Here is a 26,502-nt window from a genome sequence, read left to right on the forward strand (position 1 = left end):
AAATGTTAGCTTATGAAAAGTAGTCTTGTAGACTGAAATTTTAAAAGATGATGAATTTTAATTGCAAAACTACTCTCTCATTTCATTGGTATAAATTAATTAAACCACATGAATGAATTTGTAACATACCTTCAAATAAAAACATTACATTCTTCCCACAATTCTGTAATTCCCGTCAAGAAAAGAGGGGCAACCATGATGCACCAAAATGATAAAGATAAAAACACCTAGTTCCAGCAGGAAAAAAATTTCATACAAAGATTGCTATTTTGGCTCTGTTTTTCAGACCCAAAACTCATGGAAGATATGTAATTTATGGTCAAAAAGATAAACTGGCAATTAAATAATAATGCAAGTTATGGGCTCAGTAGTGATGCTGAATTTATGGCTTACATTACAGACATGAGAGTAACCCTTGTTTCAAAAGGAATCCAAGTAATTAACATATTTTAATTAGATCAAATTAATTAGATTTGGCTTTTAGTAATCTGGTTTTACCTTTAATTTTGCTGGGGTTTATCCAAATAAAAAATTATTTGCAATCAAAAAACTGTATGACATGCTACAGTGTGGGGAAATATCTTTTCTTAAATAAATCTTTCTTCAAAAGTCACTTACATTGCACTATAGCTTTTTATCAACCAATATAACATAAAATTTGTGATTTTGTATGCATTTATACTTAGGTGAACAATTTACATGAAATTAGAATGTGTAGTGTGAAAACCGGGATGTTTTTTTTCCTGTTGTTTTGCCATGTAGATGCTTTTGTAGTCCACTGGGGCTTTTTTTGTCCTTACCTGGAACTCTCTTTGCCCAGTTGATCATATGCACTAATTCTCTGTCTGCAAGGTTGGTCAACAGGGTCATCATAGAGGCTTCGTTGAATGGTCTATTTGGGTCGTATTCAGAATAAACTATGGGTGGCTCAGCTTCCAGCAAGGCACTGACCATCTGTTCTGCCGTCAGGGACAGGGCTGGACTGTTCTTCTTGTTATGTTTAACCACCACTGGACTTGTCCAAAGGGTGGGAGCTCGCAGCTCCGTAGAAGAAGCCTCCCCGTTCCTGGAATCCTGCTCCTCTCTTTGACGTTTTTGTTTCATCATTCGCCCACCTCTGCGGTCTTTCCGGATTCCTAGAGACACACAAGAATATAATGAACTCCTTGAACATATGTATTACCTACACATGGCTTTAGCCAATAAGCAGCTGTTGGTGCTAGACCCAGGTATCATTAAATCCTGGATTATCTTCTGAAGAATTATTCCCACATATGGAGCTTACATGAGTAGTTGGAGAGAAAAACTATTTTTAAATGTTTCACCCCTTCCTAAAATTTAGATCAGTTGGGCTTACACAGGACTCTAGACTAGTGACACTATAGAGCTGCTTTAGCCCCACAAAAGCTAGTCAGTAATTGGGAATAAATATTTCTTTACAGCACAAACTTCAAAGTATGTCCCAACCCCTAGCAGACAGCTCTTCTATAAATGATCAATGATACCTTAATGATCTCTGTGGGCCAGATGGATCACAGAAGTAGCTCTCAAAAATTATCCATGAAAGTTTTGCTCAAGTTCACCAATTATTTTAATTAAATATCAGCCTATTACTGAGCCTGTGATCTTTGTAATTACATAAAAACCATCCAAAAAAAGTTCCCATTTTAAGATGAGCTTATACATAAAGAATAATAAAGAATGCCATCTAAGTAGACAAACAGAAGTAAGAAAAGGAAAGATAATGGTAACCTCAGAATCTAATGTGGGAGACCTATTGTCAAAAGGCTGTAATAACTACAGCAGAAACTGTCTTTGTCATTACTGCACGTTTCTGCAATGTGCTTAGCACTGTATGACCCTGAACCCTGGGATATTATCAAGTCAGCCATACCAATTAGAACAACAACATAAGACCTTTCAGTGGAACAAAATCTCCCTTTGTGGAAAGGTTACAAGAAAAACATAATGATAAAGCCCATGTCGACTCCAGCCATAAAGGGAAGATTAAGTCTGGCTCTGAGTGGAGGAGGCACAGGCATTTTGAAGCTGAGTTAAAAACTTAAATCAATCATCAAGTGGGGGCGAGGTACAAGCAAGTAATAAGGAAAGCACACAAGAAACTGAGCTATGAGGAGAAGGCAACTTATGATGGGGCTTACTCTGGAGTTCTCATGCACTGTGGAAAAGCAGCACTAGTGCCAGTTTGAAAATCAAAAGAAGTATCTATAGAGGAGGCGGCAAAGTATTCAAGAAACAGAGAAGACAGAACAATTTATTTTAAAAAAAATAGCTTTGAGAACTGCTGGCGCTTGCAAGTAATCAGTAAAAATCTTTCTGACCAGTGGGGGAGTGGGAAATACAATCTTTGCTCAGCTTTTTTCACACCACAAAAGTTTAAGCCTTTAGATTCCCAGTATTTGTTAGCAGCATCTTCATCTCACATCCAATATTCCTTCATATAAATGTTGGATCATATCAGCAGGTGTCTTTTCCCAATTTCAGAGCAACAGAGAAGATCTTTTGATCTGTTTGCCTCTTTGTCTAAATAAGGTGATATTTTCACTGAATTAGTACTTGAAGATTAAGCACTTTAAGTCTAATTCATTCAAAATCTAGTAGGCCTTCTGATTCTATTCTATTAATCTTTCCAGATAAAGCAAGTTCAATAAATCTTTCATCACTCCTACTACTTAACCTCTCTACATTTTCCCATTCTTTAAACGTGTTGTAAGCCAAAAGTCTCAAGTGCATTGCTGCTCCCATCTTTCATTCACCGATACCAATTTTTCATACCACTGAAATGTTTCTGTTTAGGAGAGGAGGAGGAGATTTTTACTATTAAGGAGAAGACTTATTTTGGCAAAACGTCACCCTAGTGTTGTTCTCATTGGTAGCTTACTTCATTGCAATACTCAATAGCATGTGTGCTCTATCCGTAACAGGTATTTTTGTTTTATGCTTTCTATCAATGTAATGTTTTTGAATTAAAATTGCCCTGTGAAACACACAGACGTAATCGTTCAAGCAAAACCACATGATTCATGCACACTAAGGCATTTGTTAACTTTCTCATATCCCAAATTCTACAGCTGCTCATCTAGCAGTTTCCTTTTGAAATGTGTAAAGTATCCTTAGGCCCGTATTGTTCAACATACTCATAAATAGATGGACTCAGAACTGACATAATTCAGAAACAAGATCTTGGGGTTATAATAATACTATAAAAACATCAGATAAGTTAGTTTAGAAAGTAAATAGAAGGCTAGAAATTACTAGGAGAGGAAGGGAGGACAGAGCATCTTCATAAATCAGATTTTATTAACTCATGAGGCACACCACAATGAACACTCTGTGCGGTTCTGTTCTTCCCATTTAAAAAAAAAAAAAAAAAAAGCTATAAAAGAAAAGAAAAGGGGATAAGAGAATGATAAGATGATCCTAAGTGTGAACCAAGTTTGGTGCAAGAAAAAGCTAAATTGACTGTCTACTTGGCCTGCAAGTCAGATACAAGACTACAACATCAGGAGTGGCAAGATTAATAAAGTACAAACGCTCCCACTTCTCTTCTAATACAAGATGGTATCAAATGAAACTACCCCATGTAAGGTTCAGGACAGATGAGAGGTGGTTCTTTTTCACACCATGCAGAAGCAAAGCTGAATGTGTGAATACATTAGAAGTTGGTATATGTTAGAAAACTGTAAGTCAAATTTAATGGAGAAAGAATACTTTAATGGTTAATAAACACAAGTAAGGCACCTTTGACTTAAGTCCCCATGGCATAGATTACTGGAAGATCAGAAAGGATTTTTCTTTATTTTGCTTTTTACTTATTCCAGGCCTGACTCGTTAAGTAAAACAAGGATGTATAAGAATTTCACAAAGCAGAGAAATGTGTCAAATGTAAGCACATTTAGCAGCTTACAAAATAAGAACAATAGTTTTGTTTTTAATTTGACTGCAAGCTTCCCACCGTCTTTTCTTCACCTTGAAAAAAGTGGTGTATTGAGCAAAGTTGAACATAACTGATTTGGAGGAGATGTCCCACACAAATTTATTTTTACATTTTAATTTCAGGATTAAAAAAACCCAACCAATCAACCAAATACAGTAAGCTTACACTGGATTTTGTAAAGACGAGATCTGAGAAAAAAAAGTCAGTAAGAGTATGCATTCCTTCTGCAACACATCAGCAGGTTTTACGATCACAGACAGAAAGGTCTTTGAATCTGTATAAGCATCATACTCATCAGAGATTTATAGAAATTACTACTAACTCTTCACCTAACCCCTAGATGGACAAGCAACACAGTGATTTTATTATTCATTTTCTTGGGCCAAATAGGAGTGATATCTCCCTGAAAAATGCAAGTGCCTTCAAATCTCCTTCAGCTTAGTCAAATTTTATCTCTCTTAAAAAGAGATAATAGTGATGCATAGTCACTAATTCCAAAAAAGACAACTCTATCAAGCTACAGTTTCATTGGCAAAAGTGCAATGATCCTGTAAGGTTTTTTAAATATATTAATGCATTAATTTTGATTCCACAGTTCAGCCAACAAAGGAACCTGAATTGCCAAATGCTTATGAAAAGCAACATTCTACCAAAAATGGAAGTACTATGTATCTTGCAAAAGCTCTAAAACAATTTCCACTTGAGTTTTAAAGCTTCAAGAGCCAAGATTTTCAAAGACAATTTTATAAAGCTTCATATGTAAATTCAGCCAGCCTTTTAGATATGGAGGTTTCAAAACTGCTGAGTAATTATATATTCCAGTCAGTAGAACCTGATCAGCAATAAAATTGCATAGTGACCGTGAAGGTAACATTAACCAAATGAAACACTTCAGTAGTGTTTTCCAATACGTGATTAAAACGGAACAAAAATAAATTCCATATTATTTAAAAAAATAATAATAATCCTAAATTAGGAATATATTGGATGAATATCGAATCTCAGCCATCCAACAGCCAGCTTCTTCCTACCTACTGCTAAGAACAAATTTCCTCCTTTACGCCTTCAGTATTATATAAAATGTTCAAGAATTTACAGGAAGAAGAGAAGGAGAACAGGTAGAATAAAATTTGCTTTTCTCTATGTGAACCACAAAATTATGCATTTTAGATTTAAAGATACACATATAATCTCAAATTCTATTCTACTTAAATATATTTCCTATTAACTGCTTTATACAATATTCTTAAATTTCTTTATTATTAGAAATGTTGTAGGAATATTTGTCAAGTAAAGAATGCTTTTTGTTTGCAATAAATGGAAACAGATTTGATAAAACCCAATAAAATTTTCTTGGCACTAAGACTGAAAAAAAAGGCTTATTTGATAAAACTGAAACAGCCAAGATATTTTTATGCCCTTCTTTTTGTTCACTATTCTGTAAAACCTAAACACAACAGCTATTGCTTTTTGTCTTGTTTGCAACACCCACCTGTTATCTGGAATACTTTTTGTGCTATTTTCATTAACATGATACCAAAAAAATGCAAAAGACCTTCATCTTCTCTTTCTCCCATAGGTACAACATTCACTCTGCTTGCCCACACGAGGGGTGGGTATTAAATACAGAAACTGCATCTGCCTGTCATTGTAAAATATATTCACTTGCAGCCTGTTTATTAACTCATCTCTTCACGCTCCATTTTGGTTGCGTTGGAGTTCCAAACAGCTTTCCGATAGCTGCAAGCAAAAACTACAACAAAGTTACTTACTACAAATAGTACCTTTTTTTGAAGTCTAAAAGTCTCAGGTGAATAGCACGTTTAACCCATTCCCCAATATTTTTGGAATGAGATCTACCCCAAAAATTCTACAGAGCTCTAGTCCTCTAACTGCATTTTAGTATACAGATTTTCAGCAAATCATTTTTTAAACTAACTGTATCAGTGGTCATCAATCACTGTGAAGTCAGGCATTTTACATGTGGAGCCCAGCCTCACGAAGAACACTAACTCCTTGATGTGCGATCTCCTGGATCACCTCAGAAAAGGTAAGATATCAGCCCTGAGCAACATCCACAACCTAAAAAACTTCAGACTTTCTTTAAGTTTCTGTTTCAAACACATCTCTGTGCTTCATCTTGCAAACGATCTGCAAAATCAGTTACTAGTATCAAGATACATATTTAACTGTGGCAACAGAAATAAAGTTTTGCAATTTTCTGGAGGGCACAGGACACTAATAAGATCATACCATAAGGGGGTTCAATATAGGTCACACCGATAATTTCTGTATTTTGTGACATTTGAGAATTCCACTTTGCAACTTTAATCAACTATTAATATATTTTATTAATATACATCATGACTGTACATATCATACACACAAGTTGATTTTCCATCAATTAAATTGTAGCTGTCACTGCGTGACACACACAAGTCATTTGACCACACTGTTCTAGTTTGGGAGAGGATGTAACTACTTCATTTTATAGAAAAACGTAAGTAGGCAGAATGCAATTGCACAAATTGTGAATTTAGGCAGGAACGCTATCTCTTGCATTGTGATAACTGGTAAAGATGTTGCAGCTGCAGTATTTTTCTCAGAATAACCCATTCAGTAAAACTGGCTTAGTCCAGTGCTGTTTATCTTAGAAGAACCTTACAGCGATGTGAAACTAAGATAATTTAAAATCACCACCTTCTGTCAAGAAATCTAGAAGTTCATTATCATTGTGTAGCTGGACCATAAAAATACATTCATTTCTGAGACAGTTTCTGTTTTTAACTCTCTGTCCATAAACATGCAAAAGCATGGCAGTCTCTCCAAGACTGGTGTGGGAAGCACATGCTGCACAACCAGAAATGGTGGTACATTTGACTTCAGAATTCCAGGTCCAAACAGTGGGATGAGACAGTATTTTATCCTGGAAATTCCTATATAATGTCTATTGGAAGTAGAAGGGTTTGTTTCACATTTTATAAACAAAGAATTTTACCTGTTACTACATATACTTTCTATGTGTATAATTAAGATTTTAGTTTGCTTCCTGAGAGAATATTTGGGAAAAGAAAGATGACTGGTGAGAGCTCTCACTCAACCTCAGGAGCTGATATTTGTAGGAGAAAGTGAGAAAAGGGAAAACTTCCTTAATTTAACACTCAGCTTTCAAGTAACTCCTCTGCTGCTTCTCTTTGTAGCCCTTGTAGCCCTGGAAGAAAGGCTCTACCACCTACGAATTCACGGGAAAAGCAGAAAAAATAAACTGAAACAGCTAGAAAGAGAATTGATGGAGATCTGCAGAGGGGAAGACAACTGAATTGATGTGGGAATAGGATTATTAAATGCTTCTAGGATACGTTTAAAAATCAGGGCATAACTACTGGATTGGGAAGTAATTCTCATTGCTGCCTGCATAATTTTTCAGCACATTATACACTTGCAGAGGCAATGTACTCCATTCAGGTTAATTAATTATTTTTTTTTCAGTGTATCTTTCCTGTTTCAGAAGGAAGATATGGCATTATCTTTTCTTTGTATGCAATGACTGAAACAAGTAAGTCTATCTTCATAAAAAATGTGCTTTAGGATATAGCAGCCAGTATATCCATGTGTCTTTTCGCTCCAAAAATTTTAACTGCATCCTTTCCTTGCACTTGCTGAGTTTATACAGTACTACAGATTTTTAAAGTACTAAAAGTATAATTTTCTAATCCTTACTGGTTTCCATGGGCAATGCCTTGACAGAAATAACAAGTCCCTTGTGTCTCTTTATAGAAACACAGATTAGAGGCGTACTGTTAATTTGGGGGGGGGGGGGGTGGGGTGTGTAATATATGCTCTACAGTAAAATTCATATTGATCTACAGTAAAATTTTGCTTTTAGTAGTTTCTGTTGTCATATCATATATCAACACAAGCATAATATGAATAGCAAAAAATGTAACTGGTCATAGGTTGTAGCCATGATAAATCTGTGAGATCTCAGGTACGCTGTTATTAGAACATATTTTAATATCTTTCACCCGAAAATCTCAGGGCTTCTTTACTCATGATGATTTTAACTTCTCAAAAACCCAAAAATGTTAAAATCAATGTACAAAAACTTAAAATCACACAGTGAGCAAGCAAGAAAATTTAAAGCAATGCCTCAATCACCACTGGTAAAGCTTACCCATCTCACGTTGGTATGCATGTGTGCATTACTTAACAAACATTTCAATCTACAACTTTAGGACCGCCAAAAGTTTTCTTTTTCTAGCATGTGCTAGCCCTGATGCATGCAAACAACAGTTATCTGTAGATACAGTCTAGGCTTCCACATTGTGATTCAGTGACAATAGAAAGGCTTTTTAATAAAATAGTAGAAGATGGTTTTAATATTATGGTTTACATACATTCACAATTTGAATAATGTGGTAGTTTCCTACTGCTGCAAGGAAAACATATTCACTCCAACTGCATTTTAGCTTCTCTACTTTCTTAGGTTACAGGAAGATACCAGGTTTAGAGGGGAAGTCCAGGGCAAAAACAAATACATGAACTGTTAAATCCTGTGCCACCTTTTTGACAAAGTACCAAGAAGCAGCATGCTGTTGGACTAAATGTTAAGTAGTCAGGATATCTCAAATCATGGACAAAAATAATCTCTATCACAATATCTGGCTTTTTTTTCCCCTAACAGCTTAGAAACCCCGTAAATGACATGTAAAAGGTTTCACTACTGTTCGCTCAGGTGGTGATAACAGCATCTGCCCTGGCCACGGGCACAAGAATGCAATTACTGCTCAAAAGTCATTGACACATAACTTTGAGCTCTACCACCAATGGTCCATGGGCAGCACTCTGCAAATCCTTGTAATAGTCAGTGCTCCACAATTTAACTTCTACTTTATACTTGACAGGCATTCAGATGGCATTTGAAGCATTTAAACTAGTTGGAAACAAAGTAGATTTGGAAATTTGACAAGTCAAAACATAAAGGCAAGCTAAGTGCCAGAACTGGAGAACCAGAGTTCAGTTTCTAGGCAGCAAGCATATAAACAATAGCTTCTCATTCATATCAGCATTGTTTTATGTCTTACTGGAACTATATTATGTCTTACTGGAACTTTTAACCCAGGGAAGAAGCTCCTACTTAAAAACTGTTTGCTGAGAAATGAGGTTTTATCTTTGAAGATTTTCTTCCCTAGTTGTGGCTTCCTGGTAACGCAGACTTTTCCACTGCACCAACAACACAGCTGCTGCCTCTCCTAGGAGGAACAGGTTCAGAACAGGGCTGGTAGAAATGTTATGGGAAAGGACGGCCTCAGCCTTATGCAAAGGAAAAGACTGCAGCTCCTAGGTTAAACAGGATTACAAAATTAAGACATTTGGCTTATAAATAAATTGGAGGAAAAAAGTCGGAGTGTGAGGATGGCATAGGAACCATGCTAAAACGCCGTGTAGCAATCAATAGTTTGTGGCCAAATTCTGAGAGGAAAAAAATCATGGCAGAAAGGAAAAGGAATTACTTTTGATTCTTTTGTAAGAAAGAGGACAATAAAAAGACGGATCTATGATTGGTTTTGGGAACAGTGATTGGTAAATTGTTTACCCAGTCTGGAGCAACCTTTGAACCTGAGATTCTTTGTCCACAGTTCTGCTCCTCATCAGCAGACCCCAGATGATAAGAGACGTTTGACACTTCTATATACACGCAGAGTCTTGCAGCATTACCAGCCTATAATTTTGTCAGTTTGTCAAAGGAGTATTTCAAAAGTGCTTGGAAACGCCTTCTCTTCTAAACAATTTTGTTACTCTTTGAGACTGATCTGCCTCATCAGAATTATGTTGCGAATTGCCAGAGAGAAGAAATATCTGGTGTTTTGTAAAACAAACCCTGCTTGAGAATAAAAGACTAAACGAATGTGGTAAGTAAAAGAGATTATAAATAAGAAGGCATCCTTCAGAAAGCCAGAGAGTCTATAGCCCGGCTGATGATCAGAGTATTAAAGGAGCACACAGAGAACAGACCATGGCAGAGAAGCCACACAAATCCTCTACGCCAGTGTTCACAAAGAAAGAAACCAGATTTTTCTATGCCAGAAACTCTTTATATGGGAGTAGGGGAGCCTCTCTGAAACTGAAGCAAGAGCTGAAGAGGCTAGAAAACCAAAAGCCTCTCTCAAATGTCCTAATACAGGAGGGATTTACTAAACTGCTGGAGAAGAGCTCTGGGACTCAGTCCAGATTAACTCTGGTGCCACTGCTGCCATTGGCCAAAGTACATGAAAGGAAAACAGTGTGAACAAGCCGACAGTTCCCTTATGGGCACAAACCTGAGTGTCATCTAGGAATATCTGGCTTTAGAGTCTAAAAGGTGGATACAAGCAAGGTAGCTGTCTCCTAATGGCAGTAATTTCTCTTTGCAGATAGACCTCATTAGGCACACCTCCACTGAATTCAACAGTTTTTTAATGCTTCATTAGAAATAAAATAAAATCCCACACCTTCCTTTAAAACATGCTGTACATAAGCAGAGGCCAAGAATATAATTATATTCCTGATAGATTTGTAAGAGATGGAGATTGCTGAAGCTATGACTGAAATGTAGGTCCTAATATTGTAATGTATCTCAGCATGATAGCCCTTCCAAGGTGATTTTTGAGAGCTTTTCTGCCTAGTTCTCTCTACATAAACACATTATTTGGTCACAGGAAAGTGACACCACTTTCCAAATTCAAATTTCATAGGCTTAATCAATTACTTCTCTTGAATACGATTCAGACAATCAGCCCCTTTATTTCATATCCATTTCTCTTTTAGAAAATCAAACATAAATGTAAATTGTGCTGAAAACCCAGGTGGGTTGACAATTACTTTAAATGAGAAACATTGTCTGAAATCTTCTAAAAAAATTAATCAGAATTTAATGTCTAATTTTGAACAGGCCTGCCTCAAGTGACTACTTAATAGCCTGGTTTCTGAGGATACCTAGACACTCAGTAGTATCAATAAATAACAGATCTGAATTTGGTCTGTGCACCTGGCTGTTGCAATTCTTTCCACATCTGAGTGGTTGATGAATGCTGTATGTCTGTTTATGTGGGTGGTTTTTTTCAAAAAATGTCTCTCATCCTTTTCCAAACTGGGGCTTTTTTCTCCTCTATAATCAGGACTACCTTCTGCTGAGAGAGAGAGAAAGACAGAAGCCACAGAGGGGAGGTGCAGGGCCCAGGCCGTGCATTCAGATATTCTGGTTCAACTCCCACTTCTGCCACCAGTTTTCTCAGTGAACAAGTCACATTACATGTCACAGTGTCCCCATACTCCTATCAGCTACAAGGCAGATCATAAAACTGGTCTTCCATGTAAAGTTTTTAAAGACCTAGTGATAAAAAAATGCTGTTAACAAGCAGGCAAATGTCATTTGGGGTCTTGACAACTCATAACTTAGTTTTTTAGAACCAATGATCTACTAATTAAAGACAAAGGTGCAAGACATCGTTCATCCTAATCTGCATTTTGGCATTCAACCTTTGGCATTCATGGCACATATTTTAAAGAGCATCAGAGGACATATAGAAGAGAAGAAAGAAAAGTTCAATTAATCCATCATTCAACCAAATCCCTTTCAGTGCTGACAGTCCTGAGCAAATCATATTAAGTTTTGGCTACAGTAAGTACAGCAACAGCTCCATTTCTAGGCAATATTTACAGTGAAGCCATACACATTACAGGGGTCACAATAAAGCCTTTACAGGAACCATACATCAACCATGATTTGGAAAAGCCAAGTAGTTTTAGGAGTAGGACCCCATTAGTATAATTCTCAAAGACAGCGGGATATTGTAACTGCTACATTTTAGACATTAGATAGATTAATTAGGGTATTGAAGCTATTTGGCCTGATATATCAGGACTGACACAGTGCTAGAATTGAACTGTAAGCGCCTAATGAAGTAAAGAACCAGAAGCTCTAGTACTCCAGAAATTTCTCAAGCTCAGCAAGGAGAAGACACCAGCTGTTCTGATATGCGTAGGCTTGCTCGAAACCAGTGAACACACAGAGGTGCCTGTGGTATGAACAAGTGGCAGACAGAGGTGGAGACACAGCAAGGATCCTAGACTTCATTTAAAATTAATCAGCAATTTAAAGGAGGACTGTGTCACTGCTGTATCTATTCCCAAGTCATATCAAAACCAAAATAAGTTCTAATTAGGAATTTTTAAGTATGTCAAGGACAAAAAGCAAATGTAAACAAATATACAGACACAATTAGCTTTACAATCTCAAACAAATGTTCAAGAGTAAAACATCAAAAATTCTGCAGCATTAAAGAAAAAATAATATATAACTTGTTATAGCATACAAATAAGCATAAGACACATTGTCCCATTTCCAGCTGGCTGTAAAAGATCTTAAACAGCCTTGACTAAATTCAGTGTTGAACTTGCTTTACGCAGTTGTCCTGACAAGAGACCTCCTGGAGTTCCTCCTAGCCAGATCATTCTGTGAAGTGGAATAGGAAGATGAACACTTTTGCCAAAAATACTTTAAAACAATGGTCTCTCTTCCTTATTTACGAAACAGAATAGTGGAATATTATATTTTGGGACAATTCAATGACAACAATCCACTTTGCATGTGTACAAATGTGAAAAAGAAATACTTCACTAAAAAGTCTGTTTTGAATTCTATCTTCTTTTCCAGGTGTCCTAAATTCACAAAACTTTGCTTCAGGTGCTGCTTCAGTACATGCTTTCAGCCCATCAACTACATCTTAAAAATGTACATTTCCTCATACATTTATCAGGCCCCACCTACACAGTTATTTGGCTGAGTACAGAACAGTATGTTTAATAAAAATCATAAAGGTTCTCCTCAGACAAACCAAAATAGTTTCACATTTTTAACCTATTTTCCTTCATTCACCAATTTCTATTTTTAATATAGTATTTCATTAAAAGATAATAACTTGGAAAACTAGGAAGTCTGGAGCCCTTTGAGTGGTTGCTTCAGACATCGATTTACCTCTGCTTTTGAGAATTATTTTTATAACTGATCCCACAGAGCACTTGATATTAAATCTGCCTTGTCACATGTGAAAGGAAGGGAAGAATGTAGCCTGATAGTAACTGGAAATTCCCATTCATTTAGCACACTATAAAAATACTTCATTAATAAATAACAATAAAAATAAGGTACTTTTAATTTGAGAGAATGAGGTCTTTTGGAGCCAAGTCATCAGAAAGCCATTAAAGCAATGAAGAAATGGAAAACTACATCTGTATTGGAGCAGAGATCACCTGGACCATACGCATGGTTGGAGCTTCAGGATTGCAACTGTTGTAAAAACTCCATTTGGAAGCTGGGATACCCCATCATGTGAAAAAGTAAGCTGGAATATACTTCCCCAAACCAGAACAGAAGCAATCTTCAAGAAAGCATCAGTGGATCATAAACAAAACCAAGGCTACTCTTCTCTGCTACTCAACAAGAAGAAAGAGGGAGATGACAAGGAGCTTATTCCATGTGAGCACTTTATTCACAGGTACAAACAAGGGCGCACAGACTAAAGAATAACATATAATTTAAGAATATAATAAGGTCCTTTTTGCTTATTCAGAATGAGAGGGTGAAGCATTTGGAAAAAATATAGCAGCTGTAAATTCTGCCTCAGATGCTGACTACATCAGCAGAGATTCTGGCAGACTAATTGTCTCTCAAAGCAGCATGGGAACAGATGCAAAAGGAAACACTTGCAAACATAAGAGGAGAGAAAGAAAATAACTCTTCAGTACTGAAAGTTTTTAAAAGATGAAAGAGCAGTGGGATGTAAAAAATTATTAAATTTCCATAGAAACTCACAAATAAATGTTCCTACAGCATAGCTCAAGAGCCACTTGAAGCCTGCTTTTTTTCTAAATGAAGCCACAAAACCATATTTCAGTTGTGTCAACTCTATTAAAAATAATATATATGAACTTTTTTATGAACCTTCTATGAGAAAAACCTCAGCAACCATAGCTTATAACCTATGTTTAAAATTAACCAGAGACATTTAATCAAGATTTTATCTAGCTTCCTACATATTTATTGAAACTCTATAAGTAGTATCAGGTATTGCTCAGAAGTTAAATGATAGATAAAAGTCACAAGTTAGCAGATTTGACAATTTATTAAGAAACCTCAGCTAATTTAGTGCAGAAGGAGAAATGAGATTACACTTAGAGAAAAGAGAGATTACAGCTGTTTTCCACTATGTCTAAAAGGTATATCATCATAAGCAAATTGTGGAGATAGATATAGAAGTGGGATATGACACAACTGAATATTTTTCAAATGTATGATATAATTAATGCCTTTAAACAAGGCAAATCTTTCAATATGGACAAAAGGAGATTATTTAAATTAAAATATTCAATCAAGAGAACTATGAATTATTAGAGAAAAATGTGGACCTTGGGTTAACCACAGCACTACGTGTGTACTTACTACACTCAAGTATGTTGAAGAAAAGTACTATTATTAGAGATCTATGAAAACAGAAAAGCTTAAGAGATCTCCGCAGAGAAAACAAAAAAAAAAACCAACAAAAAAAAACCCCAACCAAAAATATATTGAAACATTAAAAGTTAACACTTTAAAAGTTAATCAGATGGTACACCAAGAATATTCACTTAACCTTTAACTTCATCTGAGAGAAATGTGGCAATTATCAAGTCCTACGTAGAGAAAAAGATTTCTTTCTCCCATGGATAATATGGGATCAGTAATGACTCCAGCAGAACCTTAAATGTTTTACTTCATCCTACGTTAACTTTACCTGTTTTGAATACTTCATGCACAAGCATGCCAGATTTATGACCTGCAACTGAGGGATCTCAAGAAATTTTTCCAAGACTTCATAAAATAAATGTTCTTAAACCCCTGCATATGAACCAGTGATAGACTTCAGTGCATTATCAGCAGTCTTTTAGGAGCAGGAAAAAACTATGCACCTGATCTCCTTGTTTGTAAATTGTGGGCTTAATTAAAATACAAACAAACAAAACAAAACAAAAAAACCCACCCCAAACCCAAAACCCACAACATTGACTATTTTTGAACTGCTGGTTGCTGTAGCAACTACAGAAATCTTACAGCATTGTAAAAGGAAAGGATGAAATCCACAGGACTTTACTCAAGTGAGAGACACTGTATGAAATAAAAATTCCAGAACATCTATAACTATGATCTGGTATATGTTACAAGAGTTGAAGCTAAAGCAGCATGGCAAATTTACGTGTGGGATTTTCTGATCTTAGTTTGCCTTATCTGAAACTTTAACTTCTCTGGACCATAGCTGTGATACTAATTATATACATTTTACTTTAAAGAATTCTAGCCATATACACCAGGATGTTAAGACAAAAACAAAATACACTGGATAGATAAACTAAATCTTACCAAAAAAATCAGCTACTGGCTTAAGTGTTAGAACTAAAAAGAGATTTGATACCTTTATCCTCCTCATACTCCAAAACTGAGATTAACATCCTTGAGTGGAGAAAAATGCAGATTCAACCTCAAAGCACAGCAACAACTGACTAGTTTTCTTTACTCTTACCCCTTTAGTCTTTCTCCAAGGATTCCCAGATTTGGCCTGCCCTGGCCGCACAGACTGGGCTTTTAAACCATCCTTTGTTGTGAGAAAGAAAAGCATAAAAGCTACTCCTCTGTCTTGCCCCAGATTTTTCATGGAATAAGTAAGATTTAGGTGTGCCAGAGGAAAGGACAACTGATCTATACACGAGAGGGATGGGAATACACCAGAGGGATGGGATGTCATTCAGAGGGACCTGGACAGGCTGGAGAGGTGGGCCCAGATGAACCTCATGAGGTTCAACAAAAGCAAGTGCAGGATTCTGCACCTGGGAAGAAACAATCCTCAGTATAAATACAGGCTGGGGGATGAGGTATTAGAAAGCAGCCCTGAGGAAAGGGACTTGGGGGTGCTGATGGACGAGAAGCTGGACATGAGCAGGCAATGTGCTCTCGCAGCCCAGAAGGCCAATCACATCCCGGGCTGCATCAAAAGAAGTGTTGCCAGCAGATCCAGAGAGGTGATTCTGCCACTTTACTCTGCTCTGGTGAGACCTCACCTGGAGTACTGTGTGCAGGTCTGGAGCCCTCAATATAGAAAGGACATGGACCTGATGGAGCGGGTCCAGAGGAGGGCCACCAAAATGATCAGGGGGCTGGAGCACCTCTGCTATGAGGACAGACTGAGGGAGCTGGGGTTGTTCAGCTTGGAGAAAAGGAGGCTCCGGGGAGACCTCATAGCGCCCTTCCAGTACCTGAGGGGGGCCTACAGGAAGGCTGGGGAGGGTCTGTTTACAAAGGCCTGCAGTGACAGGACGAGGGGCAATGGTTTTAAGTTGGAGAAGGGGAGATTTAGATTGGATATTAGGAAAAAGTTCTTTACCATGAGGGTGGTGGAACACTGGAACAGGTTGCCCAGGGAGGTGGTTGAGGCCCCTTCCCTTGAGATATTCAAGGTGAAGCTTGACGAGGCCCTGGGCAACCTGGTCTAGTTGGGGGTGTCCCTGCTGACTGCGGGGAGGTCGGACTAGATGACCTTTGGAGGTCCCTTCCAGCCTAGACCAAGCTATGAATCTATGAATCTGTATCTTAACAATCAGCTCCTTTCACATATCTCGCATGGATTCTAATCCTTTCTCTTATAGAATCATAGAATGGTTTGGGTTGGAAGGGACCTTAAAGATCCTCTACTTTCAATGCCCCTGCCATGGGCAGGGACACCACCCACCAGACCAGATTGCTCAAAGCCCCATCCAGCCTGGCCTTAAACACTTCCAGGGATGGGGCATCCACAACTTCTCTGGGCAACCTGTTCCAGTGCCTCACCACCCTCACAGTAAAAAATTTCTTCCTGATATCTAATCTAAATCTCCCCTCTTTCAGTTTAAAACTGTTACCCCTCATCCTGTCACTACGCTCCCTGATAAAGAGTCCCTCCCCATCTCTCTTGTAGCCCCCTTCAGATATTGAAGGCTGCTATAAGGTCTCCCTGGAGCCTTCTCTTCTCCAGGCTGAACGACCCCAAGTCTCTCAGCCTGTCCTCACAGCAGAGGTGTTCCAGCCCTCTGATCAACTTCGTGGCCCTCCTCTGGACCCATTTCAACAGGGCCATGTCCTTCTTGTGCTTAGGACTCCAAAGCTGGGCACAGTACTCCAGGTGGGGTCTCATGAAAGTAGAGTACTCTTCTAAGCACCTTCTAGTTTGCTAAATTTTCCTACAGATATAGGCTTCATTAAAGCCAATGATTACTCTTCACTAATAAAAGCAATCTAAAGTTTTCAGTAGGCAACAACAAGGCTTTCCTCTTTTTTAGAGCAAACGTGAAACTATGATTTCCTGTTCTTAAATATTCTTACTTCTTAGGAGCATGGTTTATTCAAAAGGATTAAAAATAGCTAACTTTTGTCTGCTTTTGACAAACAAAAGGTACTGTAACATAGAAGAGAAAGGCAGGTATCATTATCAACTGAAAACTATGTTACGAAAGAACTCTTCCATCTAAGTACACACAGTAGCAATTGTTCAGTATTGTCATATATTTCTAATTTTGCTTCCAAAAGTTAAACACTCTGTATATAAATAATTTAGTGGTATTTCACTTCAGCCTCACCATTCAGTGTCTGATTCTTCTTCTCTGACTTCATTATTACATAAGTATGTTCCAAGAAAGTGGCATTTATCTCAGTTTTTATAAAATGAGCGAGCCTTTAATATGGTTGGGTGAAATTAATTTGCATACAAAATATGTGTGCAATACTGGAATAGAAGAATTTACTTTCCCTTCCAGAATTCACAATGCAAATAGTACATATTCAGAAGTTTATTTTAATTAATATGGACTGATCTGAGATTACCAGTGCTTTCAACACTGAACTGCAAAATTCTACAAAATCTCAGGTTAAGCTTCATTCATCCTTATCTGCAGTCGATCATGAGAGACCAAAAAAAAAAAAAAGAATTAAAAATATTAACAGAAGAATCCTAACTCCATTGAAGTCAATGTTCCTATTATTCCTAAGAATAATAACATGGTATTTGGGTGTTTTTATTTTTTATTTAATTGCTCTTTGATTTAATAAACTTCAGCTCAATAAAATCAGTTGTTTCCTCCTTTAGGAATCTCATCAGCTGTCCAACTAACTTAAAAGACAGGAAGGCAGACACTGAGGATTTGTTGATTGCTGTGTACATACCACCTTTCATCATTCCCACTTCATAGCATTTTCTTAGTCGGCAAGCCTGGCAACTCTTTCTTCTGTTCTTGTCGATGGTGCACTGGTTGGTAGCAGGACACATGTAGTCATTGTGCCCTACAAAACCAGAAGGAAAGTAAGGACACAGTTATACATAGACATAAAAAACCTGCCTATAGTACTCTCTTATTTTTCATTAACTATCTAGTACAGCATCTAACATTTCAAGAAGGCGGCAGGGCTACCATCATAATCCATGACAAATGTATTGATACAGATAGTGAAACTAACATCTATTCACAAGTTCTTTAAAAACACTGTTAAAAACACAAATTACAACTTCTGTAGAATAATTAAAATAATGAACAATTAAAGCATTGACAAAAGAGTATAGATTATTATGAACAAGTCCCCTGATCTCCTTTGCACTTAGTCTGAGAAATACAATGCCATCTGGTCTATGTGCCAGTGTTGATGTTTAACCAATAGACTGCACAAAATGGTTAGAGATTTACAGAATTAAAAAGACCTACATACAGAACATTTTTTAGTATCTACCACGATCTGGGGCAGTTAAGAAACAAACAACAACATAAAATAGAAGCAAGAACAATTAATTAATTGCATCTCAGGGATAAATCAGTATCTAATTCCAGTTGCATGTCTACTCATATATGCAAAAACTTTTTGTCATGACAAATTCTTAAATTACGAAATTTGGTACCTGTAAAGTACCAACGTTGTTACTGGTACCTTTTCCTTCAGAGCTCTACTTCCTCATTTACTACCCTCTACATCTGAATTCTTGTTACAAATATTTTCACTGTACCATAAATTTTTACTGCCAACAAGCCTCTATTTCAATTTTCTCTTAAAATATGTGTGCTATAAAATTATTTTCCAACCATAGACAAAGTTTATCAAGGGTAAAAAAGACCATCCAAAATGATCTTATTGGTGCTCTGTATCCATCTAAACACAACTAAGGTACAGCACACAACGAAACAATTTTACTGCAGAACTGTTTGTTCTTTCTTTCAGGTCAAGGGATCAGCTTGAGGTAGAGTAGGGTGGAGGTTTGACAGAGGCCTTGGTCTCATCAAATCATCTATCCTTGACTAGAAATTAGAAAATAGAGTAAAAATTACTATCAGATTACACCAGGAACATCTGCTCTCTAATGCTACATAACTGGGATCCAATCAAAATAAGCAACCAAAGTATAAACTTGTCGATATGGTGACAGCTGACTACACGCTGTCTCAAATAGACAGAATTATTATTTTTTAGCTCTACTTGACAGAACGGTATAATACTGGAAAAATTTGAATCCACAGGCTCTGCTCCAGAACTGAGGTAAAGAGGTAGAACAGAAACACTACCTCAATCTCAGCATGAAAGACCGTTTTAATTTTCAGTTCCTCTGGTAGGATACAGACTGTTCTATATCTGATACAAAACATTTCACATGTAAAAAAAAAAAATTTGAGTCAGCCTCATATGAAAACAGCCTTAACCATACAAAATACGTTTTCTACAGGGAAAAGCAGCAAAAACGGGAAGCCACGTTTATAAGAAAATGCACTTTTATTAGGTCACACTAAACAGCAGAAAATATTGTAGCACGTAACGTAAATAAAAAAGTGACAATATGCAAAAATCAAAAACCAAGTAGAATCAATATCAGCAGGGCAGCCGTTCTTTTTTGCAGTGGTTGTGTGGGTGATAACCTTTTCTTTTGCTCTGAACCTAGATTTCCTTATGCAAACTGCAAGCATTTGGGAAAAGAGATTTTGTTTGTGGAATAGTATATTATATAATCCTATTTGTGATAGAGCTAGAAATTAACATGATTCATGTTATCCTATTTTCACATCTGTCCTGGTTTTATCTTAAATACACACTTTAGCACAGTTAGTCTCTTTTCATGCACATGGCCTGCACCTTAGACAAACCACTCTTCTTTCAGAGTGGTTGACAGACTTGACAGAACAAAACCTTTAAAATTGTGAATGCAAAAAAAAGAAAGTACTGTAGGTGAAGGGCATACTTCTTCAGATTACTAGTGTCATAGTAATGTCATTGTTTAGACTTCATATTTGTTGTCAATCTAAGAAGAAGATAACCCATTTAATATTTCACACAATTTTTGGTTTAGTTTAACCAATATGCCTTCAGGAGACTGGAAAAAATGTAAGCAACCAGAAGAAAATGTTTGATAATTAGAGTATACATTTGATATGATTATCAAATAAATTAACAAAGAAGAAAGAAACAAAGGGTAGAAGGAAGGCAGGAGCTTTTCCTACTCCTCCAGTACCATCTGATTTCAAGTACTTAGTCACAGGATGTGAGGAAGGAAGTTTCCATTGCAAGGCACAGACACAGACTAAGACAGTTTAGCTTGGGGTGGCATGGAAGGGAAAAAGGTAGAAGAACACAATTAAAGAATAGGTAACATGCAAAGACAAGTTTTATTTTACAGTGAAATAGTGTAACTCCATAACTCTGATGTAAAGTGAATTGTCTTTTAACTATTCTACCTTTTATTTTATCCTTAAAACTAATCTCTTGGCAAAGCTGATTCTGAACAATCTGACTTATTAGAAGAGATTTCTCGCTGTTGGAATCATCAACATGAAAGTGGAAACATTAACTGGTGCCCAGCTGCCCTGCACTTTGTTTTCATGGTATTCAAAGAGTAATACATGTTAGAAGAGAGACTAATTAGGCTATTTGGATAGTTGGCAGCACATGCTGCTTGGCCACTGTGGTCTTATTGTTGGGGTTTTTTAAATAAATTATCAGATAACCTGCACAAAATTAAAGGCAGTGAGTTTAATAGGGTAGAGCCCCTAGTTTTAATCCCCCCATACGTATGACTCGCATTGTCATGAGCTAAAAAAGAAGAGGAGCTTGAGGGGGAGTGTGGTTTTGTTTTTTTTTTATTTTAAAGCTGTAAAAATAACATTAAGTATTTTTATAGCACATATTTATTATATTCTAAGGTCTTTACAGAACAGGGTGAAGAGATCTGACTCTTTTCTCACAACACTAACTTTAGATGTGACAGTCTGTATAATAATGACCAACAATAAGGGGGGAAGGGGAAGGCTGAGGAAGCAAAGTGTCAACAAGAAGATAACGGCTGAAATTTGGATGATTTTGAGTCTATTCTAACCCAGCCTGTCATAATCAGAGCTTTTTCATACTGCACATGCAGTCTGACTTTCTCTCGTTGCCGTGAGTCACGTGGTTGATACTTATGTTCAGAGACTCATCCCTGTCTATCTAGGGGTTCTCAGAATAGCTGTGGTGTATGCAACAGCAGCACATGCTTGAATTGGAGTGGGTGGATGATTTATCTGTGAGGTCTTCAGTCAGCAAAACACTCCTTATTTCCTTAAAGTTAAGTGTTACTACATTCAGCAGAACATGTAAGCATCTGTGTACTTCTAGCAAGTAGTCCCAGCACAGTATATATGGTTAAATTAAGTACATGCTTGAGCGTTTCACTGAATTGCAGCTTTGAAGAGCTGAGTTCGTTTTGTCCTTGACCAGCAAGGATGAAAATTGGGGTCATATTAATACATCAATGCCAATTAACATAACAGAAATACTTTTTTTTTCTTAAATGTGTAAACAGTTGTTATATTATATTCCAATAACCATCAGGATTAGACTGACAGAATGATTAGTTTAAGCAGTACAACCGTTTTACCAAAAAAATGAACTAAAGAAACCAACATGTGGGCATGCCAGCTTAAGAATGCTCGATGACGATTCTACAAAGCCAATAAAGGAACATTTTTGTCAGGTGAATTTTGTATAACATTTAAACTGATGCAGTTGAATTAACTCATCATATATTTCAAACAAATTATTATTATTATTTGTCATAACTACTACCCTTTTACTTTAATTATTCTTTTATTTTCAATCTTCAAGTCACACAAATTTCTTAGACTATTCTTTATTTATCTGCTAAAGACATCTGCCAGGTTAGCCGTTATTTGTGAAAGCACCAGGTCCTTCTATTACCTTATTCTGACAGTGAAATTAGCAGAATTTCATACACGTAGGTGAAAGGAAGGCTAGAGCGTACACTTTATCAACACCTTGAGGAGCCAAGCAAGTGATGAATGGGAAGACTTCAGATAAAAAGCAAACCCGTGGAAAGAAGAGACTCAACAGCAAGTGGAAAGTTTTCATAAACAGTAAAAAGGGGGAAAAAAATAGCACCTGGACATTGCATATGTTAACCCAGTATGAACAGATGTCGAATGCAAAATAAAAAGTTATACCAATTTTAAGTTAAAGTGCCCTAGTAAAACTTCACTGATTGATTTTAAAACCTCACTCTTTCCTAACAGGTTTCACAAAAGAACAGAAGGTTATGTCTGATTCCTTTATAAGCACAGACACTCAAATTCACAGCTTAATTACTCTCAGACAAGGTCTTTGGATTTGAAACTTGGGTTCTCTTAGCAACTACCTAGCACTGCTGAGAAGATTAATCATTTTCTGTTTTTAAACTAGCAAGACATTACTACATGTGACAGTAAGGAAAAGGGCCTAGAAGACTGTAAAACATGCTTCCACAATAGCAGTTAATTCAAGCCAAATGATTATGATATTGATCTTTCCTGTAACCTTTCCATATACTATTTCAGCTAACAGGAAAAATGAAGAAAGAATGAGAATAGGCATTTGTGGAAGCCAGTGACAAGTGGTGTTCCTCAGGGGTTGGTACTGGGACCAGTGCTGTTGAACATCTTTGTTGGATACATGGACAGTGGGAGAGGGTGCACCCTCAGCAAGTTTGCTGACAACACCAAGCTGTGTGGAGTGGTCGACACGCTGGAGGGAAGGGATTGCATCCAGAGGGACCTGGACAGGTTTGAGAGGCGGGCCTGTGCGAACCTCATGAAGTTCAACCAAGCCAAGTGCAAGGTCCTGCACCTGGGACATGGCAATCCCAGGCACAAATACAGGTTGGGGATAGAATGGCTGGAGAGCAGCCCTGAGGAGAAGCACTTGGGAGTGTTCATGGATGAGAAGCTCAACATGAGCCGGCAATGTGTACTGGCAGCCCAGAAAGCCAACTGCATCTGGGGCTGCATCAAAAGAAGCATGGCCAGCAGGGCGAGGGAGGTGATTCTCCCCCTCTGCTCCGCTCTCATGAGACCCCACCTGGAGTACTATGTCCAGCTCTGGAGTCCTCAACGCAGGAAGGACATGGACTTGTTGGAACGGGTCCAGCGGAGGGCCACGAAGATGATCAGAAGGCTGAAGCACCTCTGCTGTGAGGACAGGCTGAGAGACTTGGGGTCGTTCAGCCTGGAGAAGAGAAGGCTCCAGGGAGACCTTATAGCAGCCTTCCAATATCTGAAGGGGGCCTTCAAGAGAGATGGGGAGGGACTCTTTATCAGGGAGTGTAGTGACAGGATGAGGGGTAACAGTTTTAAACTGAAAGAGGGGAGATTTAGATTAGATATCAGGAAGAAATTCTTTACTGTGAGGGTGGTGAGGCACTGGAACAGGTTGCCCAGAGAAGTTGTGGATGCCCTGTCCCTGGAGGTGTTCAAGACCAGGCTGGATGGGGCTTTGAGCAACCTGGTCTGGTGGGTGGTGTCCCTGCCCATGGCAGGGGCATTGAAAGTAGAGGATCTTTAAGGTCTCTTCCAAAGCTAACCATTCTATGATTCTGTGATTGCATGAGGATACCAAAACTGCTGCCATCTCACCAGCTTAATAATGCATGATCATGCACATTAAGAAAGGCTGACGTAGAAAAAGTAAAACAGTATTTAACTGTAAAAATATCTAAATATAAAATTATATTTTCTACTCCAGCAGATAATTTCAAATTTTTTATTATTGGCTTTAGTCCTAAAATTTCAATTGGTGTTTTATCTACTGTTTCAGGATTATGATACCATGTACAAAGTCTACTTCCACCCCAATTCCATTCCCATCTTTTTCAATTTTAGACAAGGTAACAAAATAGGAAGTATATTTTTTCCTCATGACAAATAAAAAAAGACGCCAATCTAGATCCCAATCTCTACAAAATCTGGCAAGGAGTGTGACATCTAGTTTCTGTTTCCCTATCTGATAAATCACAATTGTTTTAAATCCTTGGCACATGATTAAACTAACAGCTGTGTTAAGGGAAAAACTCCCACAATATATTACTACACAACCATCTCAATATGATCCCTCCAGAGACAAAAAGCGTTTTCAGAGAGTCGTAGGCAAGACATGGCCATCTTATTCCCATAATCTTTGAATGAAACCTCTTGTATTTTTAGCTTCCCAGTTTATTTGAGCTAAAATGGGAATTCTACTACAGAAAACTCCCACAACTAACATAAAGAGGCTGAAAAATTTAAAATATTGCAAGTTATTCTTGTGCATTTAAAATCCAATCAATTGTTAGCAAAAAGAAAACTAATACAACTCTATTTTTATTCCAGATATAGCATCAGGTTTCGGACTGTGATGGGACCTATTGAATAAGCTTAGCTAGTCTTATTTTATATTTGGATGTTTGGTACCTGAATGGTTTCTGGTATCATAAAGTTTGCAAATAGCTGCCATGTATTTAGCCTCACAGCACCCCTGTAAAGGAAGTGATGGCATTTGCATTTTACTGGGGGGATACACGGGAGTCTCACTGGGCAGAGCATGCTGTGAACGTGGGCACTTCTAAGCACAGTGAGTTTTCTGCACTGAAGTCTGTGAAACTGAAACTGCAGTGCAGTCAACTCCTGGTTTGTTAAATTATAATATTAATCTTTAAAATCAGTATTTGACAAAAAGCTCCTTTTCTGCCTATGTACCACTTTCTCATGCAAAGTAAAACCATCTTATGCTCTTCTTTCATTTACTGATATACATGTACTCCTTGGTTTACTCACTTATACCTTAACATCACACATGCCCTATAGAAGATTCATCCATTTTACAATCAGAAAGGTCAACAAAGATAACTTAGCCTGTTGTCCTGTGTATCTTAAGTCACATTTTAGATTGGAGAATAACTATGTTTATAACAGAGGAAGTTCAACTATTTCAACAATTTGTAACTAAATTAAATCAAATCTTTGAGAGAAATACATAATCTTATTCGAATAATTCAGACAATGAGATATTTGGTACATCTGTTACTAAGTTATAGAGCAGTTAATTGCCATGCTAGCTCTTTTACACTAACTCTGAACTAGTAAACATACTTCAAAAAAGTTTGTAAATAGTTTTGGAAATAAATTATGTCAAAGATCATTTCATGCACTTCCAGTAAATTTACCATTTTAGTGATCTTACACAGTTCTCCCTAGTTTGATTGCCACTTTTCAAAAGTGACTGCAAAGGACAACTTAACCTACATAAAGTCTGAAAGTTCATGGGAATGAAACTTATGGGGCCAATTTAAATCAATAAACCCACCTGAGTTAAAGGAGTTTATAAAAACATGTTTCCCTGCAGAGTTTCTAAAACCAAGTGGCACAGTTAAGTACTTTCCTGCTGGACAAAGAAACATGTTCTCATGTAATTTGTCAATGTAAAGCTTTTTTTTTTTTCTTGTGAATATTTTGAACTGCTGACAGGCTCGACCCTGAGCTAGGAACAAGGTGAATTTCCAAATGAAATATTAATTAAATACTTGCAACATGAAATACTGTTTAAATTTCTTTGTTGCTTGATATGGCACAACAATCATATTCCAGAGGAAGTAAAACACCATTAAAGCTAATAATACAGGACAAATTAAGTACAGCTTCTAAGGACTAGGAATTTTGTCTAGGAGGTGGGAAAAGCTTTGGCTTGGCAGAGGAAGAACAAGTGACCATTTATAAAATCAGATAACAATCAGTGAGTGTTCTCTACTTTCTGGTCTAGTATGTTGCCCAGCTTCAGAAAGGCTTTCAGCATTGCCTGGGGTGACATTTCATATGTAAGCTAGAAAACTATAATTTAGATGATTTCAGAAAACCACTCTCAGGGAAGAACTATCAGAGTTCACTGTTACAATGGAAGCTGATATTGAATAAGGCTCCAGAGTGTCTGTCCTGGATCCAGTTCTATACAGTATTTTCCTCACTGATGGATAATGGACCGGAGTATTTATTTTATTAAATGATATTCATTTGTAGATGACATTTATATGCGTTAGAAGAACAGAGAAAAGACCAGACTATTCTGCTAGTCAGACGGAGATAAATCTGAAATAAATGGCAGGAGTCTACAGGATGAGAATTCTAAATTATCTTGGCAA

General features: G+C 37.2%; 1 protein-coding gene across 1 annotated transcript in view; it reads right to left on the minus strand.

Annotated features, from left to right (window-relative positions):
- The window catches only part of ESR1 (estrogen receptor 1), a 172,633-nt gene that overhangs the window by 55,233 nt on the left and 90,898 nt on the right, over positions 1–26,502 (minus strand). Inside the window, exons 4-5 of the mRNA XM_074161453.1 lie at positions 18,222–18,338; positions 801–1,136 (exon numbers count right to left, since the gene is read on the minus strand). Of these exons, the coding sequence (XP_074017554.1) occupies positions 801–1,136; positions 18,222–18,338 (453 nt within the window). The remainder of the gene's footprint in view (positions 1–800; positions 1,137–18,221; positions 18,339–26,502) is intronic.

This window comes from Numenius arquata, chromosome 2, assembly GCF_964106895.1.
Source record: "Numenius arquata chromosome 2, bNumArq3.hap1.1, whole genome shotgun sequence".
NCBI classification, from domain to species: Eukaryota; Metazoa; Chordata; class Aves; order Charadriiformes; family Scolopacidae; genus Numenius; species Numenius arquata.